Source organism: Hypomesus nipponensis, chromosome 25 (genome assembly GCF_054491055.1).
Source record: "Hypomesus nipponensis isolate SF chromosome 25, ASM5449105v1, whole genome shotgun sequence".
Classification (NCBI taxonomy): domain Eukaryota; kingdom Metazoa; phylum Chordata; class Actinopteri; order Osmeriformes; family Osmeridae; genus Hypomesus; species Hypomesus nipponensis.
This window is the reverse complement of record NC_140385.1, coordinates 8,445,001-8,459,897: the sequence shown is the minus strand read 5'-3', so window position 1 is coordinate 8,459,897 and position 14,897 is coordinate 8,445,001. Positions and strand designations below refer to the sequence as shown.

The 14,897-nt window shown below is 47.0% G+C and overlaps 2 protein-coding genes across 2 annotated transcripts in view; both read right to left on the bottom strand.

Annotated features, from left to right (window-relative positions):
* The window catches only part of afap1 (actin filament associated protein 1), a 52,163-nt gene extending 40,131 nt beyond the window's left edge, over positions 1 to 12,032 (bottom strand). Inside the window, exon 1 of the mRNA XM_084691227.1 lies at positions 11,886 to 12,032. Within this exon, the coding sequence (XP_084547353.1) occupies positions 11,886 to 11,904 (19 nt within the window). The 5' untranslated portion in view covers positions 11,905 to 12,032. The remainder of the gene's footprint in view (positions 1 to 11,885) is intronic.
* An 844-nt stretch (positions 12,033 to 12,876) lies between these two features.
* The window catches only part of ablim2 (actin binding LIM protein family, member 2), a 54,864-nt gene continuing 52,843 nt past the window's right edge, over positions 12,877 to 14,897 (bottom strand). Inside the window, exon 24 of the mRNA XM_084690972.1 lies at positions 12,877 to 14,897. This exon is cut by the window's right edge and continues 1,107 nt beyond it. The gene's annotated coding sequence lies outside the window, so the exon portion shown is untranslated.

Here is a 14,897-nt window from a genome sequence, read left to right as displayed (position 1 = left end):
ACAAAACGGCTAACAATACATCAAAAGCCCCATTGTGTGTGTGTGTGTGTGTGTGTGTGCTTGCACGTGTGTAGGCCAGCTGGGGTTAAGGGTTATTTTCTCAGAAGTCAAACCAGGAGTAGCCCACTGGGACACCAAGCAGAGGAGACTGTCACCTCTGACCTCTGGCACACCAACTACATGCTTAAACACACACACACACACACAGAAATGCACGCACGCACACATCCACCTACCCCCGAGCTACTGCTGACTTTGTTGTAAACAACAGATGTGTGTGTGTGAGTGAAAGATACTCTGTGTGTGTTTTAAAAACATCTGAGTAACCTCCAAAGTCAGTGGCCAGAAAAAAAATGAACCTCGTTGAGTTTTCATCATGATCATAATCATCAGCGAATGACCACTCAGCAAAAGGACAGCAGCACCAGAACATAATAGAATGCAGGATGATGCTGTACCAAGCCCGCCCCCTGTCGCCACCCCCACGCCTGATTGGTGGATAGCTTGACGGACAGTCTGGATCACCTACTCATTAATGGGATGACAGGGGAAGGGGCCTGTCCTGTCAACTTCCTTTTGATGTAAGGGGCTTTTCATTTCTTCCCACCACTGTTATCTGTGTGTGTGTGTGTGTGTGTGTGTGTGTGTGTGTGTGTGTGTGTGTGTGTACGGGAATCATATGTGAGAAATAAGATCTAGGGCTTACAGGATCAAAGAGAATGGATACTCCTGCTTAGCGTTAGGTGGACTTTCTGAATGGCCAGACGTTGATGTCCCCTTAAAGGAAATCTTAAAAGGGCAAAGGTCCTCTATTCAAATAGGTAGCTGATAACTATGTTTAGCATGCAACACATTTAATGGTTTAGTTTTAAGCCGGTTTAGGTTAAAGTGCAATTTTTTTTAAGGCTAAGCTCTAACAGTGAGCTGTGAAAGGGAACATTCCAGACTGACGCACACACACACACACTATGTCCACACACACACACACACACTATGTCCACACACACACACACTGTGTACTCAGTGTCCACACACATTCTCCACACCGACTCTGCACTGGATCAACGCAACACAGGATATGCCATCACTTTTTTTCTTTTTTTTTGATAATGATAGAAAGTGTGTCATTGGGAGTAGCATGAGGTCATGTAGCCCCCGCAGGCAGGCAGAGTGTGGTGGACACCACAGTGACCTCAGCCCTGAGGTCTACAGAGGGCTGTGCACAAGGCCATGAGCCTGTGTCTTCTCTAGGAGAGGGGAAATACCAGCCCGGTGCTGACACGCTGAGACACTTCTGCTTTTCCGTCTCCAGTCAATGTGGAGGACGGTGTGGAGGTGCCTGGGGGATTTCTGATGGGATTTGTAGTCCCTTTTAGGTTGTAGTTCCAAATTGAGTCTGAGGGGAATTTCGTTTCTCACTCTATGCATGTGCACACACACACACACACACCTTGTTCTTAGGACTTGCTGGCAAATCGGTTTACTTGGCATACATATAGGAAACTAAGAACATTGAATGTTATTCACCAGTCATGGAGTAGAAATAGACTGCGTGTGAGCATGCATGTGTGCGTGTACAGAATGTAAGCAGCGCCACACACCATTGGCTTCAAAGTGTTCAGAGCGTCACCATGGCAGCCACACAGGAGGCTCCAGCCTCCATGACAATGTTTCACGTCCTGCCTGCCCAACACTAACCCCAACCCTAACAGTGACCTTAACCCTGACCCCGACCCTGACCAGCAGCCTCCAAGCCGACACGTAGCCCAGATCACTGCATTGCTGCAAACCCAGCAGGCTTCCATTCCTCTACAAATCACCCGTCAGCTCCTTCAACCCCTGAACCTTTCCACTTCATCCAACTTCAATGCCACCGCCAGTTCATTATGAAGCTCAGCTGAACACGACTTCAGGAACAAATCAGATGATCCAGAGAAGCAGGAGTAGTGTGTGTGTGTGTGTGTGTGTGTAACATCTGCTATTATACTACCTATGACTCAGTTGTAGGAACCTCCCTTATTAAAACAGGATAGGTCATTCTTCATAACACTGAGATGAGAGGCTAGACCGGCCAATGCGGTGGCCAACAATAACACACACACACACACAAAGAGAGAGCCACACACACAGTAAACATACGCACACAGAGACACACACAGCATGCACCCACACACAGAGACACGCACACACTCACTACACACACACACACACACACAGTGAAGAGAGCGTAAGAGGGGAGAAAAGAGGAGAGAAGTACATTGTACTCTACTCCATTGATTCTTTGGTTGGATGCTGCATGAATTGAAGGTCGGACAATGACACACACGCACACACACGTTGCAGTCTGGGCCTCAGTCTCAGCACCATACAGTATATATCTCTATATAGCCCTCTCCATCTCTCCCGTTCCACTCCCTCAGCCACGAGCCAGTTAACACTCTCTCTGACCTTCTTGCCTCCTCCTCGCACTCCTGTTTCTGCTGAATACTTTGAAAGCAAACCCTCATCTGAAGTTAAAACGTAATCTTTCAAATCTCATCTTTGCTGTGTAAACATCGAAGCCATTGAGAGATATCGCCCAGCGCCTCACTTCAAAAGACGCTACGAAAACACAAGCGCCGTGTGAGTGGAAAGGAATACGACTTTGAGAACAAACACTTGGATATTTCCCTGATGCAACTACACAGCTAAAACAACCGTAGGGGATCATCAATCTACTTTGTGATCAAAAAGAAGCCATTTGCCTTTGTGTTTGTTATGCAAGCGCACTTGCATAAAGGGTTAGACGAGGTATTTAAACAATGTCGACTGTTGCCCCAGCTTCACTAATTCTAGGATTTTGCTCAGTGGTAACACCATACATTCCTGTACTGGTTAACTGAATCAGTGTAGCCTAATGTGTGTGTGTGTGTGTGTGTGTGAAAACCCTTGTTTTGGGACAGACCCTCCCCCATGTTAACACAAATCCATATGGAACCTGTATTTACTGAAGGATTCCTAACTCTGGCAGGAGAGCAGCAGGAGAGCGTTCCAACAGTGTCTAGGGGAACGAGACACACCCCAGAACAGGACCGAACTGCCGACTGCCCCCTCCCCCCCCCCCCCAACACACACACAACCCCCGACTCCCCCAACACACTCAGACACACTCACCCCCCCGCCACCTACACACACCAAATAGGGAAATGTAAATTCTCCCACCTCATAAACGCATAACGGGACGCCCTCAGTTCTCAGTGTAGATGTGCACATGGAAATGCCACACTTGGATTTTTGACAGTAACCCTTTTTGCTCTTTGCGTGTGCGTGTGTGTACGTGCCTGTTTTTTTTTTGTGTAAGTGAAAGGGTGTAACTCCATCATAATCAGAGTAAATACTGTGATTCTCTGACCAGAAATAGCTGACATTAACAGTTGGATTGGATAAAGTGGGTTAGAATAATAACTGGATGGAAACTTTGCGTGAAATTGACTTTCAGCTGGTCATTAGTGCAAGGGCTTGTGTAAATACTTATTAACTTGAGCCAGGCAGCTGACACACACACACACACGAACCGGGGGCCTCGATTATCACAAAAACCGCCAACAAATCCACACATGGCACACACACGCTGTTCGGTAGATGTGAGGAGAACAATGAGAGAGAGTGCCTTGCTTTTCACTGCAGACCGGAGGAGAGAGGGATGAAACTCCAGGTGATATACTGGGTCGTCGTCCACTAGGGCCAGACAGCCCAGTTAGTGTGCACGGTCTAGGGAGTCCAGGTCATACACTGGGTCCCAAGAGGCTCCTGACACACTGTCTAACAATGAGGACTTCACTTTCCTCTACATACAAACACAGCCTTAAATCAACATTTACAAACATGATTACATACTGCAGGCATGGCTCGCACCGGGGGGGGGGGGGGGGGTGCGTAAGACCGTGTGTCAGCACGCGGGTATGCGTGTTTGTGTTAAGAGTTTGTATGTGCATCACGGTCCGTCCCTGCGTGTGTGTGTGTGTGTGTGTATTTACACTGTCTTTGCCAGAGACAAGGTCTCCAGGAGAGCCAGCAGGAAGATTACTCTACAATTTCCTCTGGCTGATCCCCCTCCGATGACAAGAAGAGGCTGTTATTGCAGCAAACACATCTCCTATGTGTCTGTGTGTGTGCATATGCAAGAGAGCGTGCTTGTTATGTCGGTTTGCATTCGGCCAGAATATCGCCTCCACCCCCTTTCTGACAGCCTGACAGGCGACATATTCTCTCCTTATCGAGCCATCTACCCTCTGTCTGTTTCCATCCGTCCTCTCCCTCTCTCTCTCTCCCTCGCCTCCCTATCTCCTCCTCCCCACCGTCACATCTGGTTTGAATGAGCGGCTGAAGCAGTCGAAAGAACTGGAGGTCTTTAGGGTCTCGTGGCATTTCTGTTGGGTTAGTGTCCATGGGGTGGACAGCACACACAGTCCCAGATGGACACAGGGATGCTCAGGCGAGAGGTTGCTGTACAGGGTATGACACATCAGACATATGCCATTTACAACCTGTGACCCATGGATCTGCCGTTGAAAACCTGTGTGTTTGTGCATTCCCCTTTATTCCTGTATGTGTATGTGTATGTGTATATATATATATATACACACACACACACACACACACACACACACACACACACACACACACACACACACACACACACACACACACACACACACACACACACACACACACACACACACACACACACACACACACACACACACACACACACACACACACACACACACACACACACACACACACACCCAGTTGGTCTGCCGAGCAAGAGGAGAGAGGGGGGGGGTCAGGGTCAATGATTCATACCTACCCGAGTGTGGCAGGAAGTGACATCATAAAGCTGTCACTAGATGTTTCCGTGCCAGTCACTAAGGTGAGGCCGTTGACCGCGATGGAGATTTTCCTCCTGCTCACCCCCCCCCCCTCTCCCCCCTCCCCCCTCTCTCCCCCCCTTCCTTTCTCTTTCTATTCTGGATGGAAAGAACAGCACTTAGGGCATTAAGGCAAGTGTAAAATATGCTTTGATGGCCTGTTTGATTTCCACGTGTTTGTGTGTGTCTGTGTGTGACACAGACACAGAGAGAGACGTCATGGAGAGTCCAGTGTGTCTCTGCTCCTAGAGCCAGTAAGTAGGCTGACCAAACTGAATAAAAACTTACAGTATTGACGACTACTGCACACACACATCACACACACCTCCCGGAAAATCAAGATTGTGTGGGAAAAAAGGAGAGACGTGAGAGGGGGGAGGAGGAAGAAAAGCAGGAAGTCCAATATAGAGGAGTGGATGAAGAGATGAGCACGAGAGCACAGCAAGAGGAGGCGCACAGATATGAGAGTCTTCAGCACTCCATTCCAGTGCAAACACCTGCAAACAGATGGAGAGACACACACACACCACTGGACCCACGAGGACCCTTTTCCCCTCACGTGAGCTTGTAAATCATGGTCAGTCACACACACACACACACACACTATAGCACTCAACACTTCCCTCCTGCTCCTAAACACCACCTGCTATCCTCCACCTCTTCAGTCACCACTTCAGGTTGCCAGCCAGAGGCCTGGCACAGGTCACACATACACACATTGTATTTACCCCTACACACACGCACGGTGCTTGGGCATTCCCATTCCATTTCCTCTCTGGATAAGAGGACCCCACCCTGACAGCCCCCCCCCCCTCCCATCTCAGCCAAGTCCAGAGAGAGTTGTAGTTATTGCCTGATTACAGATAAGATAGTCTTATTAAAAAGCCCACAGGCTAGACCATGGCACATCAAAGTCCTGCAGGCCCCTGGGAGAGGCCAACGTCCACACGGACCTCCACAAGGTGACACACACACACACACACTAACCGTAGCAAAAACCTCAAAAGAGTTTGACACACCCATTCTCCTATTTCATCAAACCCCACTGTGCATGCGAGCATTCCTCGCGTACGAGCCAAATCGTTTCAGAGAGCGAGAGGGAGGAGGGGGTGAGAGGGGGATGTGGGGGTGAGAAGGACAGGGGGTTGGGTGACATCTCTGTCTGGTTGACATCTCTGTCTTTTAGGTTTGGTGTCTGGTGGAATGTGAAGGCTGTGTTAGGTTTCAGGGGAGGCTCAAAGGTGTGTGGATGGTGTGTACACACACACACCCTCAGAGAGAGAGAGAGCACAGAGAGAGAGAGAGAGCGAGAGAGAGAGAGAGCACACAGAGAGAGAGAGAGAGAGAGAGAGAGAGAGAGAGAGAGAGAGAGAGAGAGAGAGAGAGAGAGAGAGAGAGAGAGAGAGAGAGAGAGAGAGAGAGAGAGAGAGAGAGAGAGAGAGAGAGAGAGAGAGAGAGAGAGAGAGAGAGAGAGAGAGAGAGAGAGAGAGAGAGAGAGAGAGAGAGAGAGAGAGAGAGAGAGAGAGAGAGAGAGAGAGAGAGAGAGAGAGAGAGAGAGAGAGAGAGAGAGAGAGAGAGAGAGAGAGAGAGAGAGAGAGAGAGAGAGAGAGAGAGAGAGAGAGCGAGAGCGAGCGAGCGAGCGAGCGAGAGCGAGAGAGAGAGAGAGAGAGAGAGAGAGAGGCTTCTTGACAGCAGAGTGAAGCCCTGCTGGAGCCCCTCTGTTTGCATTGACCCAGATCTGCCTTAGGCTCACTGATGGGGCATTACTCCTGAAGTGTGCCTCGTGGACACAACATCGTGGGTTCGAATCCCACAGTAACGAGCAGTGTGTTCATTGCTTCGACGGTTAAGCTTCACTCACTGCTGCTTCCGTTAAATCCGAGTGAGGTCAGTCCAGCGCCTTCTGAATGTGACCAAGGAGCGGACACTTGATCTGGGAGAAAACTCCACGTTCATGTCATCCAGGCAGGATAGAGAACATGAATGTAATTAGCCTGTGGAGAGAGAGAGACATACGGTGCCTTGCCCTTTTCTCTGTTTATCATCAGTCAAGGCTGAATGTGACAGATCAACTCCTGGTTTATGGTTGAACAGTTCGTTGAGGGGGGAAAGACATGGACAGAGAGGTGCTTTTTTTCATCCCTGAGGAGAAACGGGGGAATGCACAGCATGCGGCCGTGCCAAGGTGCCTCTGCAGCCGTGCAAGTCTGCACAGATGTGTGTGTGTGTGTGTGTGTTAGAGGGATGCAGGTATGTGGTGTGTGTGTGTGTGTGGGTGTGGCGGGGGGGGGGAGAGAAAGGCAGCTGGGCCAGAAGAGTAGCTGCCTCAGCTAAAGAAGAACGGGACTTTCAGAGCCATGCTCTGACAGGCCCAGAGTTTATGCACCCATGAGCCTATTTACAGCATGTGTGGGTGTGTGTCTGTGTGTGTGAGTGTGTGTGTGTGTAATGACCACTGTGCGGTGAGAACAGCTGTGTGTGAGACACCCCTGGAAAATGTGATGACAGCACATAACCCCTGCCCCCTCCTCCTCCTCCCTCCCGCCACACACCCATCCCCCACGACCTTGAACATTTTTGCCGAGCCAATCTGACCTCCCTCTCACCTTTAACGGAATCCTTCGCAAACAAAGAGCAGCTCTTTCTCTCCATGTTGGGGCAGGCCTCTGTTTTAATAAACAACCAACGATGACATTCACTTTCCCACCGACACTAAGAAAGCGAACTACCCTAGAACTTGCTAGCCGTTAGCGAGCTAACTGCGCTGGAAGTGGCCCCCGGCTCCTGTTAAAGACCCGGCATTAGCAATTTTCTCAAACTGAGATTGAAACTCCATCCTTTCCCCTTTTTTTGATGGGATGTACTTTGGGTTGGACCCAAACCGCACCACTTTCCACCAGCCATCGATGTGGCCGGGGCGCCAACGACCTCCCTCTTTCATCTTGTATCTCTCCGTTTTCATCCCTCTCTCCCAATGGCTCCCATGTGGGATGGTTTTGACGGTCAGGGTCGAGGAGTGGTGGGGCCTGGTGCTCTGGTTTCAAGCAAGATGGGGGCAAGACTCTGAGCGTCTATCCTTGTACTGTAGTACAGCCCATCCTCGTTGATAAAACCCTGTGCATTCCGCTCAGAAGACGAAGGAGGGATGGATGGAGGGAGAGGAAGAGGGGGAAGGAAAGCAGGATATTTTACAGAGAAAGTTTATGGAGTGGAACGAGAAAGACAGACAGACTTGTGGCGAGTCATAAGAGCTACCTTCTTTGGTTTGGTCTTGTCACACAAACACACTCCCTCGCTAATGTCTTTTGTACCTGTGGCCCTGTTTGAAAAGCATATGACATCTTAATGGAAGGTAACCTCTTCAAACAACCCCCCCCCTCACACACACATACAAACATACACACTTTGTGCACACTTTGTGCACATTCTTCAAGGATTACCTGGCGGCTAATCAAATTACCCCCTTTCAAACACTCTCCTGACACGGCCTGGACTGAGTGTTAACAACTTGAAGTAGTTACAACCTTCCTGGCAGGTTACAAAGGCCTGCTCTGTTGCAGGTGTCCTGCGTGGTACTGTACTGTACGTGTTCTCCTCGCCCTGCCTGCCGCTGGAAGCTCTGAGGGTTCGGCCGCCTTAAAACCTCCCCTCCGAACCCCAGAGGGAAGGGGAGGGGGAGGCGGATGGGCAGAGGCGGGGACAGGGAGAACACCGCACAAACATCCAGAACTTTTGCCGACAACCAAAACACAACTGATTGGCGTGAGACAGAACGGGAAAGAGAGAGCGAGACAGACAATGGGAGGGGCTAGAAATAGACACAGACTGGTGTTACGACAGACGTGCAAGTTCTCCCGTCAGGTCTAGACTGGTCTGGTCCTCGGTGTGACGCGTGTGGTCTTCCCAGGTTGGGCAACACCAGCCTGGTCTGACACAGAGTTCTGTCACCTCGGTGCTCCCTCTACACACTGAGAGGTAGAAGAGAGAAGAGAGGGAGAAGAGAGAGAGAAAGAGAGAGAGAGAGAAGAGAGGTAGGAGAGAGACAGAGATGAGAAAAAAGGTAGAGAGAGGAGGAAACGACTTCTGCAAAATCCTATTTCACCTCTGGACAGCTTCGACGTTTTAGCTTAATGAGATCTGTCCTCAAGGCTCCTAGAGTTATGACGGTTCACATGAATCATGTCCTGCTGTCAGTTTCAGGCTGTCAGGTGAACACACAGGGAGAGGTTAGCGCAGGGATATACAGACATGCCCTCATGATGTTCTGCTACGGCATGTTTCTAGACACCACAGAAGAAGACTGGACACTATGACACAGGCCTTGCTTCTGACAATGCTATGCATGAGGATTTACCAGCACAGCAGGGCGGGAATCACTGTAGGGAAAGCATAACTGCAGCCAACATGCTGTATCTCTCTCCCTCTCTCCCTCTCTCCCCCCTGCCTCACCTGTGTACCTTGAACTGCACTTTCCAATAAAGCATGAAAACGCCCCCCAAAAATCTTTAAAGAGGGCAGGAGTTGTGGGTCAGGCACACACACCCCTCCATCCCCGTCTACTTTATGAGTCTCTTTGGGGTTCGGCACAGAGCCTCTCCTCCAGGCAAACACCTGGGCTGAAGACAGCCCAGCTCCACAAGGACACTCTCAGACTCACATTCAACAGAATCTCACAGGAGAGAAAGGGTGGATGGATAGATAAATAGAGAGAGAGAGAGACCTTTACATCCACCTCTGATATACTGCCTCTGGCATCAGACCAACACACACCCATTACTTCATTAAAGAAGCTGAGACTACAGAAAGCTTGCCTGCAGTAGTTCAGAGTTGTGCTAGATTACTGTATATCCACGAGGGATGACACACACACACACACATAAGAGTCTAGGCTAGCTGTCCTCAGGCCCAGTTAGCAGCCTCGTTTTCACCTGAGACAAGGAGAGAGAGGGAGGTAGGGGGAGAGAGAGAGGAGAGAGAGAGAGAGTTGAGTCCCAAAGAAAGAAAGAGACAGAGAGACTGTCCTCAGGCCCAGTTAGTAGACTTGTTTCCTCCAGAGGGAGGGGGGGGGGGGGAGGACTTCATCTATCCTTTTGTTTAAAAAAATACCACTCCCCCCACCGCACAGACACAAATCAATCCTCCTTCATGAAAAGAGAGAGTGAGTGACAGAGAGAGAGAAATGGATAGAGATAAACGTCTTACCATGCCTGTGCTATCGTTACATCAGTGAGGTAAGGTATTACTCAGTAGGGTTATTACTCAACACGTGGGCTATTGGCAGACAGGGCCATATCACATCTCAACACATTTCAATGTTGCTTCCCCCCCCCCCCACCAAGGGGCCCAGATGTCCAATACTGATGATGTCATTCCCGGCAAACACAGCATCGACATGGTGGGCATAATGGTTCCAGCTGCCGCGCCCCCCCCCCCCCCAAAAAAGATTATATTTCAACAACGGTTCATTGGTCACGTACCATAGGCTAGGCTACAGGCCCACTCCAGCTTCACAAACATATCATAGCAGGAGAAGGAATGTTACTGTACCGGGAACTCTGTGTCACTGACCCTCACAAGATGTTCCTGACAGAGGTAAGGAGATACACAGTATAGCAAACGACTGTCCTTGTCCCCGTATACCACAGGAATTGTGAGACTTGGCTCAAAGAACCCGTTCCAAACACCAACCAGCAGGATGTATACAGAGTGTCTGCCTGCTATTGTCCATTGTAAGAGAGCATTCATCTGTGGTACTGCTGGCCAGACTTCCAAACAACTATGGGAAATACTGTTCCTCAGGCACACAACAATTAGGGCTCAAAATAAAACACAAAGACTGCACAACTGACGGTTCAGGACACTTAAAAATAAGCTGTACAGGTCATCTATGCGGAAGTAGTGTCAAATGCCTTAGAACAGGCACATTTAGCCTGCATAAGCTTCTACTCTGGAATTATGTCAAAATAATGCAAATAACAATACATCCAATATATTACCACATGGATTAAATTATGGTGTCACTGCTATATTATTTGTATCCCATTATAACTGCCTCCTCAAAAAAACAGGCCTTTAATCTACAACTAAATAGCACGCTTATCTTACCATGTGATCCTATTGTTTAATTGGATTTGTTCTGAATCATGAGCTCCAGACTCAATCCGCAGCACGAGAGGGTTGGCACAAGTTGCCAAATTTGAACCTCCGTTCCACAAAACCAATCATTCACTTACTCAATCCCAAAATACTTGTAAATTATGTATCTACTTATTTATTACTCGGTCAATTTGAACACTACGAGTTCAGGAAAACGGCTGATAATAAACACAGTGGATACTACACTGTTTATTGTACAGTCAGGCGTTCAGTCTCAGCCCAGCCCACAGACCACCGCCTCTCTGGCTGCTGCTGACGCAGCTGGGGTGTTGCGAGGACAGACGCCCCCTTAAACTCACAGCATCTGAGCTCATTAGACTATCAATTAATCAGCCTCCTCCTGCTGCTCGTGCTCCACGCCCGAACCCCCGCCTGCCTCTACCTCGTGGTCCTTTGTGCATCTTTCATTCATCTGGAGCACTGATATTGCAGCCTATATTATTTACACCTCTTTGACCATTTAGACGTGTCCAATTGCGTTCTGAATTCGAAAAGCTAGAACTGTCAATACTATTTTAAAGGCATAACAGTACAAATGGTGGTGTTTGCAAACACGTTAATAACGTTAATAAGTTAATAACAACCCTTTAGATATGTCAAGATAGGCTACTCACTGGAAAAATATTTTCAACATTGGACTGTTATGTTTAATACCAAATTAGAAATCTAGATATGTTCAATATCGTAATAGTCTCAAAACAAGGTGTTGTGTTACCTGCTCGTAACTGAAGGAAACTCAGCTGCACAGACAGCAAAAAATGTGGGGTGCGAAGACAAACTATGAATGAAAGTGGCCAAAAATTTACTTAACAAGCTTACCTTCGACATCTTTATCCATGCTGTTAGGATGGAGGCTCAGTGTCCTTCTTGTATCCGTTGGACTGATAACAATGACCCTTTCTTTATGGCCGAACGCTCTCTGCTTTGCTTCTGGCTGCCAAACTCACACAGCGGAGTGACAAAGACAATAGCGTATCACAAGGGGTGGATTATCTGGGTTTAGCCAATCAGAGAATCAAGAGGCGGTTCTCTTGACTGTTATGTCTATGGTTCTGATAAGGACGGACCATAACTAAGATACGGAGTTTTAATCAGGGTTCGAAATGACCCATGGGCCATGGCTCTTGTTGAGTCCGCTAAAATGTAATAATAAAACCTTCTTAAGACCATCGCCAGGAAATTTGTCAGGAGGGAAAATCCCCCCCCCCCTCATTTAAAGGGAGTTACATCCTTGTTTACAACTGACTAACACTACTGGTTTGTCTAGTGAATTCCAAATAGTTTCGCAATTATGGTTTCGCCATCCGAATGAGATTTGAGTCAAATGACTCAGAGTGACTCAATTCCTATAAACACAAGTTTTCTCACACATAGGCTACTGTATACACATGGGGGGGGGGGGGAGGTCATCTTGCATCAGTTACCTGTCACTATAATAAGGACAGCAGACAATTGCTGAGTATATAATTGCCTGTGTGCTCCAGGACAAATTCAATTAGGGTCAATTAAATGTTGGATTGGTTTTAATGTCCAGCTCTAATGCAGTTTCATGACCTTTTGACACAGCACACAAACAACATAATTTTCCAAAAAGTCCTTGTCGTGGAACACAGTTCTATGGGAGGACAAACGAAAAGACTGGATGCTAAAGAGTTGGATACTCAATTTAGCCATGACTGAAACACTGTTTCACTTGGTGCGAGAATAAGAAAATAAATATTTCCTCTCTTGCTAAATGCTCTGTTGAAGCAACGAGATACGTTTTTCAGTCAAGTTGACCGTAACATATAAAAACACACATCAAAAGAACCCGTTTTGAATGAAACATTTATTTAAAGATGGACATCAGTTTCTCTTGCAAACCAGTGAAGCAAAAGGAAATAAAAGGAAGCAATAACAAAAGCAAAGGCTTAGTTACAGCAGAACATGAACCCTTCTATAACACCACACTGTGGCCCTACGATGCCTGTGAGCCCTGATGCTGTTATCTGACTGTGTGAAATGTCTGTTTATCGAAGAGATGAAAGGGAATCTGGGCTGGCGCTGGTTTTTCGGAGCTCAGATGATCGTGTCTGACCTACACTGGAGAGGAAGACGATTGAGCAGTCATCTCTATCATTTGATCTCAGGTCAGTTTTGTGAATTTCACCCCCTGGCGGATAGGGTTACATTGGAGGAAAGGCAAGCTGATTCTGGATCTGAGTTCCGGGAGTCTGTGGTTTCAGCACTCTCTGGATTCAACTCGACTGTTTCCACAGCTGTTTAAATAACACCGTTAGATCCAACCCTTATTCCTCTGCTACAGGAAAACCCTAGTTTCTTAACATGACATCAACCTCTTCTCAACAGTGCAACAACATTGCAACAGTAATGTGCTTTTGGGTCGAGCACTATAGCAAAAGGTCATTTCCATCATTAGCTTGAGCCTTTAAAGTAGCTCGCATACACACATTCTCACACACCTCGCTGTTCTAGTCAAACGGAAAAATATAAATTATAAGTTATTAAGTAGACATGATTACAATTCAATTGCAACATCTTGCTGATCACATTCAATGGCACACTCAAGCAGTTTGATACATTGTGGACTCCACTGTTTGATTAAAGCACTTTTTAATAGCCGCTGGACATCAGAAATCAGACGAGGACATGAGCGTTTCGTTAGTGTGTTACTTCCAGAAGGAGCTAAAACAAAATAGATTGATTCAGGTCAAGTAGATATTGATATGTTTGAGTAAGAGTTTTTTTTTTTCATTTTGAATACATTTTGCCACTATCTGTTTGTCACTAGTGTTACACTTCACCACCTATCCTTAATATTTCAATAAATAAACAGCAAACATAAGCCACTCGATCATGTGCTTCATACCAATATGATGAAAATATGAGGTTGAAGAATGCTGGGTTCTGTAAATAACCAAATTCAGAGAATTATCAGACAAACAAAAACAAATTCTTCGTAAATGTCCATAACCAAATCAACTGACAATCGCACTTGCGTATCGTCATGCATGATGGAAGAGAGATGTAAACTGGCTTGTATGATCAACTCTGACACAAAATAAAGATAGCCTGTATGTTAACATGTTCTTTATATGTTGGCTGCGAAAGTCACTGGTTCAATTTCCAAATATTAGGAGAAGCTAACGTGTTTCAATTGTACATGTGATACTTTTTAGGCCATACCATACACAAACAACAAACATATATAGGACTAAATGTCAGATAAGTTAGAAGGAAAATGCTATCTTTTTTATAATCAAGCAAGACTCCACTAGTCAGGCTTAAGTGCTGTTCCGGGACTGTGATACAGTGTAGCAATGAACGCTCAACAGAATCAGCGTGCTGTTTTGAAAAAGCAGACATAACCTATGGTTCCTCTCCAGACAGAAAATACATTTCACAACCATCCTTCCAGGAGTCAAAAATAGATTAGAAAAATAATTTGGGTTATTGATGTGTGAGCCAATGTCAGTGAATTAGTCTGGCAATGGTGTGTTTGACAACATGACGAGGAAGAACCGGACTCCTCCATATATCTGCTATGGGTCTCTGCTGTGGACCATTAAGGACGTTTCCCATGATTCATAGCTCTCGCATTGGCCATCTTATCTGGACTGATTTACGAGTGGCTGGTATTAGACATGGGACCACTGTAATCATCGAGTCATGAGCTTCGAAATACCATCCAAAAAAAGAAAAGGAAATAAAATGTTTTCTCATAACTTCACATTCTCAGAAGAGCTCTTGGACAGTTTAAAACCAAGCAATGCAGAAAGAAAGCCCAAAAGAAAGAAAGAAAGAAAGAAAGAAACTGCTAAAGTATACAGT